This window comes from Diadema antillarum, unplaced genomic scaffold (assembly GCF_040938485.1).
Source record: "Diadema antillarum isolate AM-2024a unplaced genomic scaffold, OU_Dant_1.0 scf00000064, whole genome shotgun sequence".
Classification (NCBI taxonomy): Eukaryota; Metazoa; Echinodermata; class Echinoidea; order Diadematoida; family Diadematidae; genus Diadema; species Diadema antillarum.
The window spans coordinates 2,046,842-2,074,198 of NW_027270953.1; the positions used below are offsets into that span (position 1 = coordinate 2,046,842).

General features: G+C 36.9%; 2 protein-coding genes across 3 annotated transcripts in view; both read left to right on the plus strand.

Annotated features, from left to right (window-relative positions):
* Nucleotides 1–27,357, plus strand: part of LOC139716379 (uncharacterized) — a 214,277-nt gene that overhangs the window by 118,693 nt on the left and 68,227 nt on the right. The gene's annotated exons all lie outside the window — the stretch shown is intronic.
* Nucleotides 6,104–10,732, plus strand: LOC139716312 (uncharacterized). The gene is made up of 5 exons (XM_071627872.1): nt 6,104–6,512; nt 7,316–7,458; nt 8,084–8,343; nt 9,292–9,368; nt 10,514–10,732. The coding sequence occupies exons 1-5, from the start codon at nt 6,429–6,431 to the stop codon at nt 10,730–10,732; spliced, it is 783 nt and encodes a 260-aa protein (XP_071483973.1). The 5' UTR covers nt 6,104–6,428.

The window sequence follows — 27,357 nt, forward strand, 5'->3', positions numbered from 1 at the left end:
CATCTCATTTTCACTTAACAGAAAAAGTGGGGTTAAACTCCCTAACCCCCCCCCCCCCCCTTCCCTAGATCCGCCACTTTAACAATCTCTTCCAGTTATTTGTTGTACCAATAGGCTGAAAATAGAAAGAGGTGAGTTTGGCTGTAGAGGGAATATGGCGATGATTGTATTCAAACACGTCTGTTATGTAAATGATAAACTATAGGTACTATATTTTGTCTTTCTGATATGAGGATAGTGAAGTATTCCAACCTAGAATTTCACTTGCAATAGTGTGAGGGTCTCAAAGTTGAACGTAAATGCGGCAGAAGGAGAGAGGTGTAGCCTAAATGATGATATATTATACAGATACAGCTGTACTGATGTATAAACGATCTCTTGCAACGATTTGCCGTAGGCTAAGGTATAGACACATGATTAATGATCGCGGACGGATTATTACGATGTTTGTGGGGTTCTTTTTTTTTCAGACAAATTTTTCGTATAGTTAGATGTCATGTTATAAAAATTTCTTATAAATCATGTAGATAACAATTAAGCTATAGATATTTGTCTTTCTGATAATGGTATTCCAAATCAAAGTTATTGAACTTCACTTGATGGGGTATGAGGGTCTAAGAGTTGAACTTTAAGGCGACGAAAGATGAAAAGCTGTCGCAAATTGTCAGATGTATCATTATGGGTGGAAATGCAGCTTCGTGCGTGAACGATCTCTTGCAATTATTTGTTAAAGGTTGAAAGGGAAAGAGAAAATTTTTATTTTCACTGTGGAGGGAATATGGTGATGTTTGTATTCACACAAGCCTTTCATATAGTTCGATATCATGTTAATTAATTTCTTACAAACTATATAACTAACAAGCTATATGGATATTCGTCTTCCTGATAATGGCATTCCAAACCATAATACAATAAGGTATAAGGTATAATGGCATAGGGGCCTCAAAGTTGAACTTTAAGACTGCGGAAGCTTAAAAGTGTCGCAAATTTGCAGATATATCATTAATTGTGCAGATCAGCTTTGTGTGTGAACGATTTCTCGCAATTATTTGTCGTATAGGCTGAGAGGGAGACGAATGATTTTGCTGGCGGTGGGAATATGGCGATGTTTGTATTCAAACATGTCTTTCATATGTTTTGCTGTCACGTTATTCGATTTCTTATGTATAAATGATAAACTATAGACGTAGGTACTTTGTCTTTCTGACATAAATAGAATTCCAACCTAATGAACTTCACTTGCAGAGATATATAAGGATTTCAAAATTTGCGATATTGCGATGTTTGTATTCAATCATGTCTTTCATGTAGTTTGGTGTCATGTTATTCATTTCTTATATGCATATGTAATGATATATAGGCCTAGATATTTTGTCTTTCTGATAAATGGTATTCCAACTCAACCGCTGATGAACTTCACTTACTGACGTATGAGAATAAAGCTTAACTCTAAATTCAGTTCTCCTGACTCTACTGTGGATTTTTGGAAGTTGGAGAAAGACAGATACAATATACGAATTGTGACACTTAATCAAAATGAGGTAACACATTACAGTTGTGCCTTGCTCTCCATTCAGTCATGTTTACAAGATATTGTCTAAGCCGATCTACAGAGCTATTTTGAGTGTGAGCATTGACTTCAGGATATTTAAAGCTTTTCACCTTGGATTATAGTGGGTTTTTTTCTTATATAGTATCTGTTTATTTGATTTTGACATTTAATGCAGCTGCTTTTTTTAAGAGTTTATTTGTACCACGTAGCATTCAACCAATTCATAATTAGTCATAATTTTCTAGTTTTGTTTATAATCCTCCACGCCTCCAAGTTGAAAATATTTTTTTTTGACCCAGTCATCAATAGAAAGTACAGATGTAACTAGACCGATTATAAGCAAGCAATGGACGAGATTGAGAAGCCGAGGATTGCGGGTGAACAACTATTTTTAGCCCTATAACTGAAAAGAACAATAGAGTGATAAAATTAATATTGTGTTCTTGCTCCTCTTTGTGTTTATCTCTATCATTTTTGCAACCTTCAATTTATTTGGTACTTCCTCTTCAGCCAAAGATTTACAGATCATAACACGTGAAAGGCTCTGTTTTTCTCAAAGTGACTCATTCATTACGGACATTCCATACAATTACTGATCAGATGTTTTTGTGATGTTTATCTTAACACGTTCCAAAACATCTAATCGAAGTATAGCAAGAAAATTGATTTGTCTGCCAGAACTTTTCATAGTGTGAAATATATGACGATAGTTTTTTTTTAAATCTGTATTTAGACTTGCTTCATTGGCAAAACAATTATTCCATTTATTTGTTATCACCTTAGAGTTTCATGTGGAAAACGCTTTTGTCAGATTGTCAATTTCCAATAAAGATTTAAGTGCTCATGCACGATTCACTATATGTTATCGTTTAATTGATTCGATTTGTCGTGACAAAACTTATATAGGCCTATATATATATATATATATATATATATATATATATATATATATATTGCGTGTAAAGTGTTTCGACATCTTTTACTCGAAAGTTGGATGTCGTCTCAGTAAGTGTACCAATGATGACATTTTGATTGCAAAGTTTTCGGCCTACTTGACCTTGTTTGCTGCTGTATGACCTGTGATTGACAACAAGCAAATTAATCATAACTGGGAATCAAAACGTTAAACCAATGATGCATTACAAATAATTTGAATGTAAATAAATGTATGACTGTATCGTTATATTTATATATAAAAATATGGAAATCCATGAAATAATGTAGACCTATTTACAGTAATGTAAGAGCGCGAGGAATATAATTTATATGCATAATCGATGCCCTTAATGCTTATGTAGAACATTACCTCTCAGTCTCTTACCTTACCAGCATTTCCCACTCTACAGCACTCCTCATCACAACACACCGTATAGCCAAACACATACACACAGAATACCTGCCCAAAAACCCCATACAGCAACAAAACAATCATGCAGTATCAATGGTAGCTACAAATCTCGAGTAAAGGATCATCGTGTTATTATCCACTTTGAAAAAAGAAATTGGTTCTATTTCCTGCTGTGCTATGCCAGCGTACCTAGTTTCATTGCTAATTTATTTCCTTTTCTCGGCTATCTAACGTTCTTTCCTTTATTGCCATTTCCAATCTTCCAATGAGGGCCTGCTCTTTTTTCCCCCCGTCTACTACTTGGGTACGATCGATTATCACGTGACGTTCTACCGACCCAGAACTGAACAGAGAGGGCGTTTGGACATTCATTCAGGAATAAAAGTTGCGTTTGGACATGATTCAGGAATAAAAGTTGGGTATTCTGATCTAAACAAGTTTACACTTTCAAACAACTCGATTATCTTGGCAAGCCGCATGAACCAGATGAGTTTCCTGGTAGAACCTTTCGATATTTGCAATTTTGAGCCCCTTACAGAACTAACGTTTTACCTTTTAAACTGGCTATAAACATGAAGCATTGCTGCATAATTATTGATTCTGTAGGAGAGATTTGGGTCATGTTGGCAAAGGTCAAGTGAAAAACAAAATCATCTTTGCCCACATTTTAAAAACAGCTCGAAGTATTGTCATAAAAATTGGTGTGTAGGTATATGTATTGCCAGACAGTGATTATTTGCCAATCATGGGAAACTGTCGTCTGGCACTGGCAACATGTTATTGTCAAGAACTATTAAGAGAATAATGCAATATAGCGGAGTCATACAGTCGCCATAACAACATTTGTAGGTTTATTTATCTTACTTTGTGTGCCCCCCGAACATGCATGAGCTGAGCTGAACAAAAATGTTCGCAAATCCGAAGTGCGTGATGTGCATTGTCTTCATTATGCGTGACATGTTATGGCGTTCCGTGGCAGTACATCGTTTTCGTACAATGGTAACCCAAGCAAGTGACCTGGGGAGGTCTCTCTGCATTTTGCTACGCACCCACGTCAAAAGAAGTCGAAAAGGACATGTTTGTAGCATAAATGGCGTCATCGACGTTTTCCAGAAAGGATTAAGGATTTTGTTTTTTACTCTGCTTTCTACCACTAGTTAGGGGTTCTATTTCAAAAAAATAGGTTTCGGCATATCAAATTGAACTAAGGTCAATAGAATGACTTAAAGACAACCACCTATTGTGATGTGGATAAGATACAAATATAATCTGACATCTGTTGATAACTAAATCCTTTATTGTATTTCAAAGAAGAGAATGATAAGGGCGTTAAGTTGTCACTAAACCCATAGTGTTCAAGACAAGCCCTTCTCATTCTCAATATACGTTTTATTTCCTGATTAGAACAACATACAGTTATTTAAGGTGCTATTTTAGGGTATTGTACGTTGCATTCTCAGCTGCCCATATTAAGGCTGGGCAGTCACTGAGATGTCAAATTCGTAGTACCTTCCTTATGGGGGTATCTCACCGGGGCTTGAAACTAGTTCGCGACGAGTTCGCGACTCCAGATTTTGCTAGTTGCAGAGACGTCTACTCGACGTCTCCTGAAAATTACAGAGTCTCCGATTAGTCGCAAGAAATTTAAACATGTTCGATTTTTCGCGAAGTCTCCGCGAAGTCTCCGCGAAGTCTCCGCGACGTGTCTGAGACGTCTCCATCAGTTGCGGAGACGTCGCGGAGACTAATCATAATAATAATTATCCGCGACTGCTGAGACGTCTCCGCGATGTCTCCGAGACGTCTCCGAGACGTCTCAGAGACGTCTCCGCGACTCTATTTGACGCTGTTTTACCTACTTTCGAAACCACATGACCCATCTGCGTGCTGACATCCTGCCTAGATCAAGTCAGGTGATCCTGCAACGGCTCCCTCATATTTGAAAATTTTTTGGCACCTGCCATAACTCGTCTCAGAGACGTCTCCTTGGTGAGACCGCAAGACATTTTTATGTTGGAGACGTCTCAGCGACTGAGAAGTTGGAGACGTCGCGGAGACGTCTCCGTTGGTGAGATACTAGCTTTACACCTAGCGTATTTTTGTATATCTTTTGTATGTTAATATAACATATTCTGCATTCTTTCCCACCATCAGCTTCCATAACAATGAGAAAACTTTAGCGCGCTGGGGTACCATCGAGGTACCATCGATCAAGGTCCATGTTTCTCAATGTGTTACCCCGTCTGAATAAGTGAGGAATCTTTTTGTGTAAGAATGAGTCCGCTGATTGTCAATATCAGTCTACGTGTCACATTCACAATGTGAGCATTAAGTTTGTTCAGATCAATCACTGCATTTCAAACACCAGGAAGTCTGATTGACGAACTTTGATTTCAACCTTGTGAAATCACTGCATTGCACTGGGCCTGATGTAAGTAACAACCTTTGTATAATATTTGCCTTTGTCTTTATTGATTATCAAAGTAAATTAAAGTAGAATAAAGAAAGTTTCACGAGCTGTCATAGACGATAAAAGCATTCTTAGAACAAAATCCTACTCAATGTCCTAATTCCGATCGTTGATCTAAAACTAGAAAATAATCATGCGCTGCTACATACCAGTAATCACAACTCGTTTTGTGTAAGCTTTAACGATGTGAAGGCCATTTCCTTATATACTTTGTATACAATGTTAGTTTTCCTTAAACATTGATGATAAGGACTACGTCTGTTCAGGCTGTTGACTTATTATGTGATAACTCCTGTACAAGATGTAAGGCTGATAACGTGCGGCTCGGTATGTCGCATTTTGGGTACAATGAGAAAAGCAAATACTCTATCAGAGCAATGGTGTCGTTCATGTATTTGTTTTGTACATTTCCTGCACAAGCCGTCAACTTATATGATAACAATACAACTCTGAGAAAGACTTTTTGAAGTATTCTCGGGCGAACACTCATAGCTCGACACAAGTCTGGCTACTTTAACTGTGTGTAGGCCTGTGTGTTTTTTGATCGTGTCCTACCTTATATGAGTAGCCAAGGCTCTTGTGAATTTTTTTAACGTTTTGTGATCGCTTTCTGTATAGTGCTTTCTGCTTCCAAGGACCCCCCCCAAAAAAAAAAAAAAAAAATCATGACCGTTGGTAGTTACGTTTTCATTATGCCACATTTACATATCTTACATTATTTGCAGTTCGTTTGCTGGATTCAAGTTCATATCATTCATATTGACATTAAACCGCAATACATTATTTCATGTCCGATTTTGATGCCGTGTAAATAACTGATAAGACTTCAGTTCGTAAAGACTGGAAGAATATTGTGGACACGTGGTGATGACTGTAGTTTTGTAACGGAAATAAAAAATTGTGAAACTTTTCTCAAGCTTCCATAATGCGACCAATATTGTCATCATCATGTCCTTTTTTCTTGTCTTGTATTACCACGGTCGTTTTGGTATTTTTGATATATATATATATATGGTTATTATGATTACATTTCTGTAAAATCCCCAGAGACAGAAATTATGGCGACACAGAAAAAGAACACTGTTTATATTCTTCTCTCGATTGCACTCATCTGGAACTATGGAGGCATGTCCTCGAATGTGGTAAGTGCACTATACATATTATCAAATTGATCGATGTTGATTGAGAAGTAATAGATATATAATACATGTATTATAATTGTATATATAATTTATACATATATGGGGGGGGGGGTTCCGACCGTTTCATTATTTGTTCAGTGCGAGAAGATATTATATATAGTGTTATATATATATATATATATATATATATATATACATATATAGGCTACACTGGTTCTCCACACGGTCTCTCTCTCCCTCTCTCCCCGTCTCTCTCTCTCTCTCTCTCTTTAATGTATATATATATATATATATATATATATATATATATATGTGTGTGTATATATAATAGATGAGAGAAAGGATGAGACGATAGACGTAGCTTGCATCCTCACAGTTTGATTTTTATTCTCAAGCTTTCGGGCCCTGCCCTTTGTCAAGACCGAGGATCAAAGAAATCAGACAAAGTAATGATGATGGATACAGAACAGAATATATATATATATATATATATATATATATATATTCCGTGAATGTTTGGACGGACGAACACGTGAATTAATGGTTCCCTTTAGAATCACCAGTAGCTATATGAGAATGCCATCCTTCTCATGAAAGGAGAAAAGATTACATTAATGTACTATATTGCTCTTCTCAACAAATCCACCACAATGATTAGTCTTGAAAGTAGCCTATCGCAACGAATACAATACTTGAAGCTTAAAGATGAACTATTTTACGTGATGCAAGATGGCGCCAAAGTGATATTCTCTATCCTTCTTAGTAAGATGGATGTTATGTTGCTATTTCAATCCATCTTACAGGAATCAGATTGCGAGTTTGACTCTCCAATGACGTACGACGAGAGTTCTGACTGCCCGAACGGTGCCACAGGTCTCATGCTCTGCGAGCCGGGCCAGGTGAAGATTAAACCATGTATCAGTGCCGATGAAGACACAACAGATATGTGAGAAAACCCAAACTGCCACTTTATTCTATATACCCAGTCAAACCTCCAATATTCGCTTAAGTGGGCACTCCCGGGCAGATCCTAGGTACTTTCTTGGGACTTTCTAAGGTTGACGTACAGAGCAACGAAAGAAGAACAACAAAAAGGAAATCTCACCATCAGAATAAGGCCCTACACTTTTCGAATCAGATTCTTCTCATGTTCTTCTCATGTTCACTGATACAGTGATTGAACTGTGTTCATGGTATCCAATATTATCTTGGGAAGGTGAAATCATCCGGTATCTGTGTTTTCGTTAAAATCTGACACGAAGTGAAAAGAAATCTTGATGTGGCATTAGGAAAGTTTCCAAATTTTTGCTATGAATATGATTGATTGTACCCCCAACTGTAAGCAGTCTTTATATCAAGACTCAAGACACATTTTTCATGTAACGGTGCGTTATTGTCAAGCATATCAAAAGGTTTTGCAGCGCAAAAGATTATAATATAATCTGCGATGCAAGAGCTTTTGATACTATGCAAAGGTTTTACGCTTTATAAATTATTATGTCAATCAAATTCTTCCCTTTATTTTCAATGTGGAGGGAAAAACATGCACTTTTATTTTTTGTCACCTGTAGATGTAGAGCTTGTACTGGTAAATTCTTCCAAGCGAATTTCAATCGGTGCACAATTTGCCGCAGCTGCTCGGATTGTGGAACGAATGAACGTGTCCAGACTCACTGCACCACTACGTCAGACACAGTTTGTATTAGTATCTTCACCGAACCATCGACGACTTCACAAGAATCAACCACTGAACTCCATGTGGGATCAACTACTGCAGCTGAGTTAAAAGTGATTACCGAAAAGACTGGACAGAAGTGTGTTCCTGACCAAGGTATTGCGTTTATCGGAGGGAAAATGTACTAAATCAATGACCATTGATGAATACCAGGAATAGATTTTATATCTAACATGTAATAAGCCTTATACAAGACTCGGCATTTTTAGCGGTGGGCCGGCGGCCCAGGGCCACCAGAAATAGATGTCGGAACACCATTATTTCATGAATTATATGTTTTGGTGGCCACCACAAATTTATAAGTGTGTATATTGCTTGCTTTTCAATCTGTTCGTTGTCTGAGAAAGTTGTAACGTTGAGTCGTCTAGCCTCACAATACGATTATACGCAAGATACTGCGAGGGATGCATAGTCACTATCTTGACATTGTAAGCACAAGTTTAACAAACGAAAGCCTAACACACCACATAATCTTAAATATTCGAAGAAATGCAAATGATGTGTAGAATAAAGTAAACAATTTCAAGTTTCCTGCTACGCAATTAACTTCGAAAGATAAGAAACTGAAAAACAGACGAATATAAAATTGAGAGTTTTCACAAATTAATGTTATTGCGTCAAAGATTGGATTCAAGTGGTTATTCGTGACAGAATCTCTTAGGATGGCAGGAATATTCCAAGTGCAAGCCAGAATCAAGAATCAGGAATCAAGAATGGGGGGGGGGGGGCAGGGGGAGGATACTGAAAATAAAGAAAGCATTGATTTAAATAATAATTACGTAAAGTTTAAAGCAGACACTGCCAACATGATCAATGTGAAATCACTGTTAAACCCATTCCAGTGGAATGGACACATGTGATTCAGACTGTTCCAAGTGTACAAGAATAGGCAAACCTCCACCCTAAACACTAATTTCCAATCACCCAAAGCAACTGCAACTAAAACCAATACGTTATAAGCATTAAATAGCTATATGTCATAATGAATGCGTTAATTACTACGTAAATTGATAGGCCTACCCTAACTATTTTTGACATTGACAGGTTCGTCGCTCGATTCTCTGCATGTGGCACTGATTGTGGTTTGCTTGGTACTGACTGTGGTGTGCCTGGCACTGGGGGTGTGTCTTCTATGGAAATGTAATTTTTTCAGCTGGCTACGTCATCTGATACAGAGAAACAATGAAGTAAGAAATCAACGAAAGTGAATTAAGTACAAGTATATATCAATACTTATGAATCCAATCTACCTTACGCACGAAGGTTCGTGCACTCTGCTTATTCACTCTGCAGTTTGTCGCGTGTCATCAGTAATAATTAATTATACCAAAGCAGAAATTCATATTTGCGGTCGCAAGCACTTGATTATGAATACACAACCGATCTGACATGGAATACTTCACTACACGTATTACGAAAAACTTCATTATCATTTCGTGTTTCTTTGTCGCTGGTTGTTTTGTTTTGTTTTGCTTTGTTTTGTTTTGTTTTTGGGGTAATTTCTCTAGCGTATCCCCGGAAGAGTCTCCCGAAAGGTTCGGAATTCAGCGGCAATACGCCGCCTCACATTTCTTGTGGACATGATAGCGATCCCATTTCTTAACGGATATCGCTGAAGGTGTTACTGATCTTTATGTAGCTAGAGTTAGAGATCAGTGTAGATGTGTACCATAGGACAATTCAATAGCCTATGTATTGTTCATTTTGATAGTTCCTGTATTGTCTCGATTTTTAAGGGCAAAACGGGGTCTTCTTGTGTATATAAATAGATTCAGTTTTGTATTGTGGTGTGGGGGGGGGGGGAGTGGTCGACGAGTGGATGACAGTAGGAAATGCATCTTTGATGGAACTGCTTTGAAATTTTACATCATTTATTTGATTTCTTCCAATTTTACCGTAGAGCGTATAGGGAGGAATTTAATGCATTTTTGACTGCAAGGATTTCATTCGAATTTTGTATTCTTTGCATGGCTATCTTCAAGTTTTGCATAGTGGTGAACGATGGGTAACCGAAAAAGCATTGATAGGTAATTGCCCTCACTGATTCATCTGTTGGCAGAGTGAGAGGTCAACCTGGCTCTATGAATTTTTGTAATGTAATAACGTCAATCAGTCAATGAGTTTTATTGAAATGTGGTTAGTACATTAGATGACTGGGTGGTTATTCTAGCTTTAAAAAGTTTGTCGCCATTTCCAAGTATCTACCGATAGAGACCTCTGTACATGTCATGTCACTCCTTCACTTTGTTACGATATTCATCGGCAGGATCCCGAGAATCCCCAAGCTCCTAATTGCGGTGGCAGTGACAAACGTAGTGCCACTCCTTCTGCAGTCAAGGCATCAGATGTGAGAGAAATGACTCCACGGTCGAGTACTGATACTTCAGAGGAAAGGAATCCCTTGATGGCAAAATGTGAAGACGCAGCAACGAATGCGGCCAGCCCTAAATCTCGATTGGATGCAGACTGTGAAACCAAGTTCTAGATTGTGGGACGGAGCATAACAAGTTTATATATATATATATATATATATATATATATATATATATATATATATATTCACATTCTTAGACTCGATTTAGGGAAAAACATAGCACTATACACACGCATTATGGAGTTTTATAGAAAAAGTGGCACGTGCTCTCGACAAATCTTCTCATCTGACAGGTTAGTGCCTGGCCTTCTCCAAGTCCTTCGACACCATTAATCATGATATTTTACTTAATAAATTACATCATCACGGAGTGCGTGGGAAGGCCTTCGAGTGGTTCCGGAACTACTTCATGAACAGGAAACAATAATATATGTCCCTTTAAATGGTTGTAAGTCACTAATGCCAAATATCAAATGTGGGGTCCCACAGTGAAGTTTATTAGGTCCGCTCTTGTTTATTGTCTATACAAATGTTTTTGTAGATCATCAGATGTTCGTTCTTTTATTCCCTTTGCGAATGACTCAAATTTGATTTTTGATTCTTACCCTATACAAATACAATAAACTCTGAATTAAAAAAACGTCGCCCTATAGATAAAAGCAAAAAAAATCAATCTTGAAAGAAACAAAATTAAATGCTTTTTAGCAACTCTAGAGGCAGCTACCTGTTGATATTGTTTTTGATGGTATTCCACTGCAAAATGTTTCCCCACGTTAAATTTCGTGAATAACAGTCGACAATAAACTTTCATGGAAATTTCATATACTGATAATATATGCAAAACTATTTCACAAAACATTGCCATAATTAACAAGCTTAAGTTTTGTCTTTCTTTATCGTCGCTGCTTACATTATATTCATCCCTAATTTTGCCTTATGTAAATCATGGTATTCTCGCGTGGTGAAATACATATCAAACATTCTTAGATAAATTACTTCTATTACAAAAGAAGTCACTCCGCACCATATATCATACTGCATTTTTGTCTCATACTGACCCGTTATTTTTTGACACAAAATATCTAAAATCAGAATTCTGTATTTGCTTAATTTAGGCCAATTTATGCATAATTTTGAAAAAAAAATGATCTTCCAAATATACTTGAAACAATGTTTCGTAGAAATCAATCCATTCACAATCATCCAACAAGGAGATGGAATGAATTCCATTTGCCGTTTTTGAGAACTTTGCTGGCTCAGAACACCTTCATTTACGATACATGGGCCAAAGTAATGGAACTCACTTCATAATAATATGATAACAGTTAAACCAGTTAGAACTTTGAGTTCTTTAAATTGAAACAATTTTTATTGAAATCGTATTATACACAACGAATTGGGATCGTTTCATCATCTCAATGGAGTCATCATTTCTTCAAGCATAAAAACAATTGCATGTAAATCTTTTATTTAAATCAGACAAAAATAATTTGTCAAACACAAGTCTTCCTTAGATGTTCCTGTTATTCAGTGTACTGTATATACTACTGTGTCTATTCTCTCCTTTTATGTCCGCTCTTTTGCATTCTTACCGGTATAATTTATGTAGATACAAAATTCTTTGAAATATATTCAATCCAGGTTGCAGTTATGTAGTATGCATCTATGCACATCTCATTTTCGCTTGACAGAAAAAAGTGGGGTTAAACTCCTTAACCCTCCTTCCCTAGATCTGCCACTTTAACAATGTCTTGCAGTTACTTGTTGCAAGCTAAAATGTACTAGAGAGGTGAGTTTGACTGTGGAGGGAATATGGCGATGCTTGTATATTCAAACTTGTCTCTCATATTTTTGTAGTGTGCATGATAGGATTATGGATATTTTATCTTTCTGTATTGTATTCAAACCTAAATGGTAATGCACTTTACTTGCCAGAGGCATGAGAGTCTTAAAGTTGAACTTAAAGGAGGTGAAGGGAAGAGGTAGCCTAAATAATATTGTCAGATGATTATATCTTTAGCTGTATTGTAATACTTATATGCAGATGCAGCTATGTTTATGAGTAATTTTTTGCAACTATTTGTTAAAGGCTTAAACGGAAAGAGATAATTTTGATTGTAGAGGGAATATGGCGCTGTTTGTATCAATATTCAAACACGTCTTTTATGTAAATGATAAACTTTAGGTATTTTGTCTTTTAGATATAAGGTATTCCAAACTAGAACTTCGCTTACATTGGTATGAGGGTCCCAAATTTGAACGCACAGGCGGTGGAAGGGGAGAGGCAGCCTAAAAATGATCAGATATTATGATGTATATGCAGCTGTGTGTATAAACGATCTCTTCCAATTATTTTTTGTAGACTGAGGTATAGACGCAGATAATTTTGATTGCGGAGGGATTATGCCGATGTTTTGTAAAGTCTTTCATATAGTCATGATAGTTTCATGTCATCAGTATTGTTATTGTAATGTAATTTCTTACAGATTATGTAAATAACAATCTATTGTCTTTCTGATAATGGTATTCCAAACCGAAGTTAATGAACGTCACTTGAAGAGGTATGAGGGTCTGAAAGTTGAACTTTATGGCGGTGACAGTTGAAAGGTGTCTCAAATAGTCAGATATATCATTGTGAGTGTGGAAGCAGCTTTGTGCGTGATCGATTTCTTGCAATTATCTGCTGTATAGACTATTAGATGGAGACGAATGATATTGACTGTGGTAGGAATATGGCGATGTTTGTATTCAAAATGTCTTTCATGTGTTTTGCTGTCATGTTATTCGATTTCTTGTGTGTAAATGATAAACTATAAACGTAGGTACTTTGTCTTTCTGACATAAATAGAATTCCAACCTAATGAACTTCACTTTCAGAGGTATATAAGGATTTTAAAATAATGCAGATACAGCTTTGCGTATAAACAATCTCTTGGAATTATTTCTTGTAGGCTGAGATGGACATAAATAATTTCGATTTGCGAAGGGGTTATGGCGATGTTTGTATTATAGCATGTCTTTCATGTAGTTTGATATCATATTATTTATTTCTTATATGCATATGTAATGAAATATAGGCCTAGATTTTAAGTATGTTTCATCACATTTCTTTAGCATTCATTCTCAGATTCCAACTTTCATTGATCGACCACTATATGTTTTATAAATATATTTGCAATATTCTATGTATGCCTAACAGAGCTGGATATCATGTATTTCATTTAATTTTGTTATATTTCTTGTATCTTTTTTTCATCGAGAAACATGAAAAATAAATTGAATTGAAAAAAATTGAAATAGATATTTTGTCTTTCTGATAAATGGTATTCCAACTCAAACGCTAATGAACTTCACTTACTGAGGTATGAGAATAAGGCTTAACTCTCTGTTTAGTTCTCCTGACTCTACTTTAGGTTTTTGGAAGTTGGAGAAAGACAGATACAATTTGCGAATTGTGACACTTCATCTTCATAATCAAAATGAGGCAACACATTACAGCTGTGCCTTGCCTTCCTTTCAGTTATGTTTACAAATTGTCTAAGCCGATCTATAGAGCTAATCCGTTTACTTGATTATCATAGTATTTTGAATGTGAGCATTCGAATACCATCTGTCGTCAACAGTGACTTCAGGATATTTCAAGCTTTTCACCTATATATAGTATTTATCTATTCAATTTTGACAATATAATGCAGCTGCCTTTTTAAGAGTTCATCTGTTCCATGTAGCACGCAACCAATTCATTATTATTCATAATTTTCTAGTTTTGTTTTCAATCCTCCACGCCTCCAAGTTGAAAATATTTTTTTTTTTGAACCAGTCATCCGTAGAAAGTACAGATGTATCTCGACCGATTTCGGGCAAGCAGTGGACTAGATTGAGTAGTCGAGTAATAAACGGTGAAAAACTCTTTTTAGCCCTATAACTGAAAAGAACAATACAGTGATAAAATCAATATTGTGTTCTTGCTCCTCTTTTTTTTAATCTCTATCATTTTTGCAATTTTCAATTTATTTGGTACTTCCTCTTCAGCCAAAGATTTACAAATCATAACACGTGAAAGGCTCTGTTTTTCTCAAAGTAACTCATTGATTACGGACATTCTATACAATTACTGATCAGATGTTTCTTATATGTTTTTTCCGAACACGTTTCAAGACATCTAATCGAAATATAGCAAGAAAATTGATTTGTCTGCCAGAACTTTTTTATAGTGAGAAATAAATAAAGCTAGTTTTTTTTTAAATCTCTATCTAGACTTGCTTGATTGGCAAAACAATTATTCCATTTATTTGTTATCACCTTGAGTTTCATGTGGAAAACGCTTTTGTCAGATTGTCAATTTCCAATAAAGATTTAAGTGTTCACGATTCACTATTATGTTATCGTTTAATTGAATCGATTTATCATGACAAGACATATATATGTATATATATATATATATATATATATACATATATATATATATATATATATATATATATATATATATATATATATATATATATATATATATATATATATATATATTGCCGGTAAAGTGTTTCAACATCTTTTACTCGAAGGTTGGATGTCGTCTCAATAAGTATACCAATAATGTAGGCTGGTACATCCGATGACATTGCTTTATACCGCGCTTTTGATTGCCAAGTTTTCGGCCTACTTGACCTTGTTTGCTGCTGTATGACTTATGTTTGACAACAAGCAAAATAATCATAACTAGGAATCAAAACGTTAAACCAATGATGCATTACAAATAATCTGATTGTAAATAAATGTATATAGATATATCGTAATATATACAAAATATGGAAATCCATGAAATAATGCAGGCCTATTTATAGTAATGTAAGAGTGCGAGGAATGGTCGGTGTATAAGTTACCTGTCCTTGGCTATGTTGGTATTATTTCTCCTGATATGATAATTGAGCGTATGACACAATCCAGTCAATATACATTTTAAGAAAATATATTATACACGTAGAACATCTGATTAGTGATTTATATTTCAATTTCAATTTCAATTCAATTCATTTTATTTCCATACTTCTCATTTATGGACATTATAACAGAAATCAAACAAGTTCTTTCACCTTGTAAACAATGTGCAAAACACAACAAAATATGATGCAGGTAATGAAAAAATTTATTATCATTATACAAATTATCTATTTCACAGTAAAGAGGAAATACATACTGAAAATAAGGTATTATGCATGTTGCGACGCAGATGCTATATCCGTGTGTACCAGGAAAATATGGTGACAAAAACAACAATACATACAAATACACACAGTTGGTCATGCAATACGAAATTCACACATGAACACTACTCACTCGCACGAAAAACAGTCACAGCACGAAGAAAGGAAGGAAAGGCGTCATTAAAAATTGGACTACTAGTAGTGTATTTTCTGACAGAGTGTATCGAAATAGTTTGCGCGCATGTGTCTGCCTCTAGTTGGTCAACAATCAAATCCAAGCTATGGGGTCAATTAATTCAATATGACTGTGCGTTCTAAAGAAAAGAATGTCAAAGGAGATTGCTTATAGACTTCAAAATTGGCGACTGAATTATACAAATAGTGTAGCGGCCTCGGAAAAAACAAAATGTTTGTATAGTTTGAATAAGAATAAGTGTAAAATATGCAAGTAAAAAGGATGATTCCGATTAGAAGCATTAAGAAGCATGATTGAATAGATTATGATTTGTTGCTTTTTTTTTTTACAATCCAAGACGTACTGATGGCACGGCCACGATTGTTTCTCATTTTGATCATAGAAAAAGATTGAACAGTCCAAAATTTTTCTACTATCAACGCAAGTGCAGCGGTTGACCTCAGGATCTGATCACAACGCCACGATTGCTTAAGGATGAAGTCCGCGATTTCAGCTTCGGCGCCGATCGTAACAGAAGGAACGTAGCATAATGTTTATGTCACACATTTTTTTCAGCTCATTCTATTATGAGAGTGCATGTGTATAGGGCTTACGGAAGGAGAAATTGCGCGTGCGTAATATCAGGGGCCGGTATGTCACGTATATTCATATTATATTCGCATTCTTATGCGAGCCTTCATCGAGCTCATTCTACGTATACTGGTTTCAGAGGAATTGGTAAGTCCGTTGTCTGTCAAAATTCTACTCACTGTCCTCATTCTAAAAGCGCTTATTCTAGACCGAGCACAGGATATGTGCGCTGTTATGTATATAAAATCATAACCTGCTCTGTTTACGCCTAACACAGTACTGTATATAGATGAATCCGACTTCAGAGCACTGTAGCTAATCATGGCGGCCATAACTGGAGGCTTCCAAAGAAGAACAAAAGCACTTTCAATGGGTTATGCAATGAGCCAGGTGCGACGCTATGTCAGTGCATTAAGGTTTTGTTTTTGTTTTTGTTTTGTTTTTTGGCTTTTTGTGAGGCATATACCCGAAACCCCTGTTAGAAATTACCATTAAAAACATTACCCAAACCGAATTGGTCTATAGGTGAAGGCCAGTTGTTCCATACCTTGTGTTGACGATTTCTCTCATTCTCTCATTCTCTCTTTTTCTTTCTTTCCTTCCATTCTTTTCATCTATTCTGGCAAGTTGTGTCATGTTGTGTTTCTTCTGTTTTGTCCCGTCCTGTCGTATATCATATTTGTGACAAGTGTCTGTAAATAAGTAATTCATAAATTTTATGAGTGGTTCACAATATACAAGCTTTGCTTTTTAGTGGACCTCTCTATTCTTTTTTTTTTCAACTGGAGCATGACTTTGTATTATTTTTTTGCCAGTATGCGCTCTTATGTTTATCGATATCATTTATCTATTGCAAAGGCAAATGTTTTTGTTTATGATGTAATACCTGATTTATCTTGTGTTATGTTTTTGTTGGAAAAAGAAAAATGAAAATAAATTAATTGAATTGAATTGAATTGAATTGAATTGAATTGACGATTTCTGCTTCGTGAAATCACTGCATTGCACTTCGGCTGATATGACCTTTGCAGTATTTGCCTTTGTCTAGACTTACTGATTATTATTATTAAAAGTTAAAAGCCTATGCTATGTCATAGATGACAAAAACTTTCTTTCAACTAAATATTACTAAGTATAATCATGGCAAGAGGTTTACTAGATCGAGCACATAATATAAATTATGCCCTGCCGTTTTATAATGACAACCTGCTCTGTGTAAGCTGACGAAGTGAGGGCCATCTCGTATATCTTCTTGACAATTTTGGATTTGTGAAATCACTGCATTGCACTGCGCCTGGTGTAAGAAGTGAACTTTGTAATATTTGCCTTTACCCTTATGGAACGAACACACGGCCACACAGTGTGATTTATGGTGAAATGTCCCAATTTCACATAGTAACTATTTCACATAGTAAATATCCCACTCGCAAGAGTGACGCCTATCACCTTCCCCGTACTCGTATCATATTTACTGGACCCAGATACTGGAATGACCTCCCTCAAGACATTACTTCTTTCGTATCTCTATTCACCTTCAAACGCAAATTAAAACTGCTATTATTTAGTGGATACACACTACCAAGCATTTAGTAACTTTTTTTTAAATGCTTTCAGTCTTTTGTGTTTGTCCGCAGCACCAAGTTATTTAAAGGTACCGATACATCAAATATATCTTTCTTTTTCAAACACGTCGAGATCCGTACAGTCTGGTTTGAGCGATATCCATGTGGTGCATTAGTTTATTCTTTATATCGATTTTTGTACTTGTATAATTTTAGTTGGTCAAGATAAACATATCCGTTCTCCGTATAACTATATGCCTATGAATTCGGGAACCTATACAGTTTTACAAGCGTTATAGCTTTTATGTAGGCCCCATCATATTTCTGATATTTACTTGTGACATCTTCATATGATATGACCATATACATTTGTGTTAAGTAAGTTTTATTTTCTTCTTCTTCTTCTTCAATCAAAAGATATTGTATATATATTATATATATATGTGTGTGTATATTTATATATATTTATATATACTTTATATTTTGAGCACGGCACCATAATTCAAAAGTGTTCTGATTTATAAACCCACTGCGGTGGTAAAGTTCTATTTTGCGTTGCAGTATTTATAACTGTTGCCATTATATTGATAGCATGAATACTTAAATTAACAGGATTTTGTGCAATGCACCATCGTTTCAGAATCATTTACTATTTCGCCCTTTTTTCCTCTCTCTCGCGAGCTTGTGAAACACATTTCAATCACAATAACCCCCGGTTGTACAAAAATTTGCTCCAAGAACCATTATTCTGAGTCTCTGATACGATAATTTCATCTGTTGAAGATGGCAGCACTAAACAACTGAATTAGACCACTTGAACATTAGACAAAGTGTGCTTGAGGCTAAATGGTCATAAGATCATTAGTGCATTAGAGCAGACTGACCATTAGACCAACGGTCGTCCAGTAGACTATTCAATAAGTGGTCTTATAAAATGGGTTCAAGAATGTAGCCAATTGGAAGCGATGAAATGAGTCACGTGTGCGTTGTTACGAGTGCGTCACGCGCTACTATACGCGCTGTCAATCCTGTAAACAACTTCTAGTTCGGGCTGCCAGCTAGCCGGCCTTTCTTGTGCGTAACATATGGCGCACGTATACTCTTATACGTACAGTACTTATATGTGCGGGATTTCCGAGTGGGACGTTCGTAAATCTTTGGGACGAACATCTTCGGACATCTTGACTTTTGAGTGAGTGCTAACGGTTACATGTAGCTGACTGGTATTGACCCACAAAGGTACGTGAAAAATGCTGTAAGTTTTCGACCCATTTTATAAAACAAATGATGCACAGGATTATTTTGCGCCTCGTGCATGTTGCACCATTGTCAATACTCTCGAGTGCGCCGCACCTTCACTAACGCACTCTATCCTGTGCATCATTTGTATACTACTGGTTAGTAGTATTAGACTAAATGAAACTGCCGAAAAGGTGGTTAGACAAGTAGTGATGAATTGCCTTTATGGATGTTAGCTCAAGTTGGTGGAACCCAAGCGACGAAATGGTAATTACACAAAGGGAATATTAGACGAATGGGGAATAGACGAATCGAATATTAGACAAACGAGTGATTAGATAGTCTGATAGATAAATCACTTAGTAATAGACCAATTTATAGTAGATGTTGGCTAGAGCCTAACTGGTAACACATATTTGTGTCTGGACATTGAACATAATAAAATTGAATAGCTTTTACTTTACTAGTAAATGTATTTGCAATCTCTGTGCTGGATATATACAACTGCATATACTTCAAATTGACATTGGAGCATAATATTGGCTAATGCCAAATATTGATTCCTTATCATGCTTATTAACAACTAAAAAAAAAACAACCTTCAGTTTGTAGTTTGGAAGAGTAGTGTGGACGCATGATGACAATGTAGGTTTGTAACAGGAATAAAATATGGGAAAACTTCTTTTGGTCATTCATGATGTGACATAATTATGATGTCCTCATCGTGTCCCCTTTTCATGTCTTCTTATCATTATGATCGTTTGTAATATTTTTCTTTTGATATAATATAGTTTATAATAATATAGTCTCTAAATTCTCAGGGACAGAAAACATGGCTACGGTGAAAAGGATTTCTGTTCATATTGTTCTGACGATTGCACTCATCTGGAACTACTGTCGAGGCATGCCCTCGTATGTGGTAAGACCTATACACACATCAAATTGATTGATAACTATAATGAATCAGTATTGTACTGCTAGCTACACTAGTTGTCTATGCATTGCCGATAACCCTTTTCGCACACGCACGCACACACACACACACACACACACTCTCTCTCTCTCTCTCTCTCTCTCTCTCTCGATGTATATATGATTATATATAGGCCTATAGATATAGGTAGGCCTATGATTAAAATGAAGATTTAGATGTTCTTTTATTTCGGGCCATTACAATTCTTTATCGGACACAAAAAATTCATTTTTATTCATTCAAATTTGAGAATCCCGAACGGGGCACCAGAAAAAAATAATAATAGTGTCGAGCCCTGATATATATATATATATATATATATATATTATATAAACCCTTCAAAAAAAGTTTGGAAATCTGACTTCAGTTGTAAATTTCTCCAGTTTGTAAGCACTATACAATACATGCTTGATATCAATGGAAAGAGTATGACATTTTCTTTAAAATGATATCCTACTCATTATGATTATGCTATCAAGTAAAGAACTGTACTCAAAAGCGTCTGATAAGGTCTGCGTTGAAAAGTTGCAAAACGAACGAGAACTGTCCTCATGAATGAGAATGGTCGTGAAGAGTACATAAGGAACATGTTCTTTTGTGTTATCTTTTGTTCTCAACTGGTCAGCCATGAAGGCAAATTTCAATAGACATCTTAACTTCACATTCAAGTTTTCAGTGGTGGCATGCCAGGCAATTTTGATAGCTCATCAAGTTTTATGGTTGTACATCATGCCACTTGTAAGCAATGTTCAAAAACCCCGCGCCATGGGGCAAATTTAAGCTGAGATGCCTCAAAAAGATGACAATGCAAAACCACATAGAGCGAGACATGTGCGCAGCTTTCGAGAGAGAGAGAGAGAGGGCATCATTAGAAATGGACTGGCCTTCATGCAGCCCCGACCTCAACCCCATAGAACATTTTTTGGATCAACTTGGTCGAGCTGTGGGGAAGAGGTCACAAATGCAACGACATAGGCAGGACTCCGTCAGATACTGGTTGACACCAATCAACAGCATGAGGACACGGTGTCAGGCGGTGGTGCAAGCACTTGGCTCGTCCACCAGATGCTGAGCCCCGATCATGTTCATTGGCAATATAAAGACAAAGTAAACATAAAGTAAACACAAAATAACGACAAAATGAAGACAAAATAAAGATGAAATTCCAATAAAATCAAGACCATGCCATTTCACCTCTTTCTGTCTTTGTTGCGGTTAATGTGGCGAGATTCTGTGAGATGAAATGGTTTGAGTCATGATCTTTTGTGTGTGTGTGTGTGTGTGTGTGTGTGTGTGTGTGTTTGTCTGTGTGTGTGTGCAATGCTGTGTATGTGTGTGTGTGTGTGTTTATCTGTTTGGTTGAACGCATACATGTTTCACTCCATAAAAATGCTGATGTTACAGTAAATGAACACCAAAGAAAAAATGGGAACTCACTCATCACGAGGAAACTGCATTACGGACGTCAAAAAATTGGGCCATTTTGCAGCTTTTCAATTTTGACTTTACCTCATATTTGTAAACACTGCACCTCCATGTATACGATAATCATAACAAGTATGGTATCATCTGAAAGATAATTAAACAATCTTTCTGTGGTACTAAGCACAAATGAATCATTTCTAAGGAAATATGAGAAATGATTGATCAAACTCAGATTTCCAAACTTTTTTTTGAAGGGTTAAAGCTATACCTGAAAGGGTAATCCTTCCCTAAATGGAGGGAGAATATAGTGACTTAATGTATTTAGTCTCTTCGACAAATCCACTATAATGATTACTTTCAGCAGTAGCTTACAACAGTGTATAGTGTATCATGGAGTGAAGTACATGTATCGACAACTATACAACAGATTTCTATATAGTTACGTAAATTATGATCATTTAAATAGACTCATATTTTTCTTATTTACGTGAAATCAAATCCTCCCTCCCCGTACCCCCTTTTTTGCGAGTAAAATCTTGAGAATGGTTTTCTAGTCGATTTGTCAAGAAAGGGACCTCACCTCGTCAAGCATCTCATAAAAGTGGACATGTAACAATGTACCGTATTTTATATCTAAATGAAATATTGAGTTTGTTTGAACACAATGATTTTCCTTGGATAATATCTTTTTCACCAAAGTTGGTGTTATTGAATTTTCGTTGTACATTGCATTCTTTTAAAAAAAGAGTTGCAAAAATGATTTGAAATTGAAATTGAACATTAAAACAATCATGATTACAAATACGCAAACCTTTAAGATAGACTGCAGTATAATGTGACGCCAATTGTAATATTAAAGTAATGACACTATGGCATAGTGGACGACACTCCATAAAGAAGATAAAGAAGACCATATTACATAAATGTATTATTCTGTATTTTTCTTGCCAGTATTCCTCATTTTGTTTTTCTGAATCCAATTCACAGGAATCGGATTGTGAGTTTGACTCTCAAATGACGTACGACGAAAGTTCTGATTGCCCGCACGGTGCTACAGGTCTCAAACTCTGCGAGCCGGGCCAGAAGAAAATCAGACCATGTATCAGTGCCGATGACGACACGACAAATATGTGAGAAAACCTTAACTACCACTTGACTCTGGCCCAGTCCAACCCCCAATATTCGCATAAGCAGGGTATTTGCCGGGGCAGAGCCTAGGCACTTTCCTGGCTGGAACTTTCTGAGGTTGACGTACAGGATAACAAAAGAAGAACAACAAAAAGGAAACCCCACCATCAGAATAAGGCCCTATACTTGTTAAATTAGATTTTTAGATTTAATCGCCTTCACATGTTCACTGATACAGTAATGGAAATGTGGCCATGGTATCCAATGTCATGTATTATGCTTAGAAGTTGAAATTATCCGGCATTAATTGTTCAGTAATATGATTTTCATGAGTGGTTGCGAGTTGTTATTGTTTCTTTTATTTATTCTTCTGTGTTTTCGTTAACATCTGAGACAAAGTGAAAAGAAATCTTGATGTGGCGTTAGGAAAGTTTCCAATTTTTTGTTAGAAATATCATTGATCAAATCCCCAACTGTAAACAGTCTTTATATCAAGACTCAAGACACATTTTGTCCTCTAATTGTGCGTTATCGTCAAACATGCCAAAAGCTTTTGCTGCGCAGAAGATTATACCATGCATAGGGTGTGTTTTTTTTTGTGTGTGTGTGTGGAAAAACATGTACTTTTATTTTTTCTCACCTGTAGATGTGAAGCTTGTCTTCCTAAATTCTTCCAAGCGAATTTCAGTCGGTGCACAAATTGCCACAAGTGCTCGGGTTGTGGAACGAATGAACGAGTCAAGACTCATTGCACCAATACGTCAGACACAGTTTGTATTAGCATCAACACCGAACCAACGACGACTTCAAAAGGATCAACCACAAAACTCTATGCGGGATCAACGACTGAACTCTATGGGGGATCAACCACAGAACTCTATGCTGGATCAACCACAGAACTCTATGAGGGATCAACTACTGCAGCTGGGTTAAAAGTGATTACCGAAAAGACTAGACAGAAATGTGTTCCTGACCAAGGTATTGTGTTTATTGGAGGGAAAATTTACTAAATCAATGACCATTGGTGAATACCAGGAATAAATGTTTTATCTATCATAGACCTAATACAAGGCTCGACATTTTTAGCAGTATCCATATAGCCCGGCGGCCTAGGGCCATGAGAAATAGATGTCGGAACACAACTGTTTATAAGAAATTATAAATTTTGGTGGCCGCCAACAATTTACAAGTGTATATATATTGTTTTCCTATGTTTTCCTCCTCTGAGAAAGTTGGAATGTTAAGTCGTCACGCCGCACCATATACGACTATTATTTTACGCAAGAAACTGCGAGGGATGCATAGTCACTGTCTTGACATTGTAAGCGCAAGTTTAACAAACAAAAGCTTAACACACCACATAATCTTAAGTGTTCGAAGAAATACAAATGCTGTGTATAATAGAATAAACAATTCAAATAAGATGCTACTACTGCAATTAATTTAGATAAGAAAGTGGAAAAATGAAAAGATAGAATTGAGAGTTTTCAAAGATTTATTGCCCGACAAAAGCCAAATACTGCGTCAAACTTTGGAGTCGAGTGGTTATTCATGACATTTTGTAGGATTGCAGAAATATATACCGTGTAATCTTTAGTGACTTTGCGAATCAAGAATTTGAGGAAAAGATGCTGAACGTGAAGAAAGCATTGTTTCAAATAGTATGTTAAGTTTAAGCCAGGCCCTACCAACATCGTTACTGTGAAATCACTGTTACACTGACTCGAATGGACCTGCGTGATTCAGACTGTTCCAAGTGTACAAGAATACATGGTTTGCAGGTTAGACAAACAACGACAAACTTCTAGTCTTAACACACACTTTCCAATCACTCAATTCAGCTACAACTACAACCAATCTATACTCTATAAGCATTAATGGCTATATGGTGAATGCTTTTATGACTTTACGTAATTATTGATACCCAAACTCTTTTGACATGGACAGGCTCGTCGCTCGATCGTCTGCACGTGGTACTGATAGCAGTGATCTGTGTTCTCTTAATCCTCATGATCCCGATGGCACTGGTGGTGGTGTATTTTATTTGGAAATCAGGAGTTGGCAGCCGGTTATGTCATGTGATACAGAGGAACAATGAAGTAAGAAATTAACGAAAGTTAATTAATTACAAGTCTATATCAATTTTATGATTCCAATCTTCCTTACGCATGAATGTTCATGCTCTATGTTCATTTACTCTGCAGTCGAGTGTCAGTATGTTTTGCTAAAGCAGAAATGTGTGGTCGCAAGCACTTAATTATGAATATACAATCAATCTGACGTGGAACACTTCGCTACAGGTGTTGCGAAAAATTATATTATCTTTTTTATTTCTTTCTTTGTTTGTACATCTGCACATGTCATGTCACTCTTTACTTTGTCATGATATTTATCGACAGAACCCTGAGAACGCCGGGGCCTCCTCTGGTGGCGGTGGCAATGACAGACGTAGTGCCACTGCTTCTGCAATAGAACTGACGTCACGGCCGGGTAGTAGTACTCAAGAGGAGAGTAAAAACTTGATGGCAGGAAATGTTAACGCAGCAAACGAGTGAGGCCAGCCTCTGAACCTCGACCACTGGCGTAGCCAGGGGGGGGGGGGGGGGGGGGGGGCGATGGGGGCGGTCGCCCCCCCTAAGATTTGGACCGGGGATTTGGGAGGCGGAAAAAAAAAATGCGTGTATACTGTATGCATGCACATGAAGCGGGTCTCCTTTGCAACCTTTCATCAAATAAGATATTTTTTTTTTTGAATATTTCACTCAAAGTGTGCACCAGATCGTTGAATTTCAATTCAAAATATGCAAAATCTCTCGTGCTTGGGAGGGGGTATCCCCCTCCCAAACCCTCCCCTCTGTGCCTCTTTCCCTAGCTAAGTACACTTTTTAGATTTACAAAAAATTCTGAATAATTGTGGGTGCACAAGACTTATATTGCGAAAACTGAAGGTTCCCTCATGTATAAGGGGAATTTCCCCTTTTAATCGACTTTTCCTCCCTCAGCCCCCCCCCCCCCATCAGTTTTTTTTTTTTTTGTGTGTGTGTGTGTGTGTGATTTCCCAAATGTTGCTTCCATCAAATATGCGTATGCGAGATATCTCAATTTCAACCTTAAAAAGATAAAAGCTCCATCGGAAGGGAAGGGTGGAGACAACACTCGCCCACGCCTTCTCCCTGCTCGCCCCCCCCCCCCCCCGCCATGCAAAGAAGTAGACTGTGGCTATACCCAGATCGCTTTATTTCAATTCTAAAAACGCAAAAGCTCCGCGAGCGGGAGGGGGAATCCCCCTTCCCCTAAGCTCTATCTCACTAGACTTTACACATACGCACAGATGGTGCACATTCGGAATAAGAGCTAAATTCCGTGATTTTAACACTTCGATGAAAAAGTATTGCACCAAAAATTTGCACCAGATCGCTGAAATTCAGGTCTGAAAACGCAAAATCCCCTTCGTGTGGGAGGGGATATGCCCCTATCTACACCCTCGTGTGCATGCTTTTTCTGTTTGATTGCTGAACAGACAGCGTTCATGATATTCAGTGTAAGAATTAATACAAGAAGACTAGTGTATTTAAATTATACCATTTTATAGGCAAATTGTTCAATAATAATCTACACACCTACTGCAACCTTAAACAAGTGGGACTGTTTCAACTCGTTAAAACACGCAAAAACATGCATCAAATTGCACCATTTGCAACATCAAAATGCAAAAATTTCTCACCGTGGGAGGGGGACCCTCCCCCTCCCACACCCTCCCCTACCCCCTCGTTCGCTCCACTCGCTCGGGTTAAGTCGCGTTCATGATATTCAGTGAAAAGAATTAATACAAGAAGTGTATCTAAATTATATAATTTTATAGGCAAATTGTTCAATAATAATCTACACTAAAATATACTGCAACCTTCAACAAGTGGGACTGTTTCACGTCGATAAAAACGCGCAAAAACATGCTTCAAATTGCATCATTTGCAAAATCAAAATGCAAAAAGTTCTTACCGTGGGAGGGGGGACACCCCCCTCCCACACCCTCCCCTCCACCCTCGCTCGCTCCGCTCGCTCGGGTTCAGTCGCGTTCATGATATTCAGTGAAAAGAACTAATAGGCCTACAAGAAGTGTATTTGAATTATACCATTTTATAGGCAAATTGTTCAATAATAAATCTACACTAAAATATACTGCTACCTTAAACAAGGGAGACTGTTTCACGTCGATAAAACGCGCAAAAACATGCATCAAATTGCACCATTTGCAACATCAAAATGCAAAAAGTTCTTACCGTGGGAGGGGGGACACCCCCCTCCCTCACCCTCCCCTCCCCCTCGCTCGCTCCGCTCGCTCGGGTTCAGTCGCGTTCATGATATTCAGTGAAAAGAATTAATACAAGAAGTGTATCTAAATTATACCATTTTATGTAGGCAAATTGTTCAACAATAAT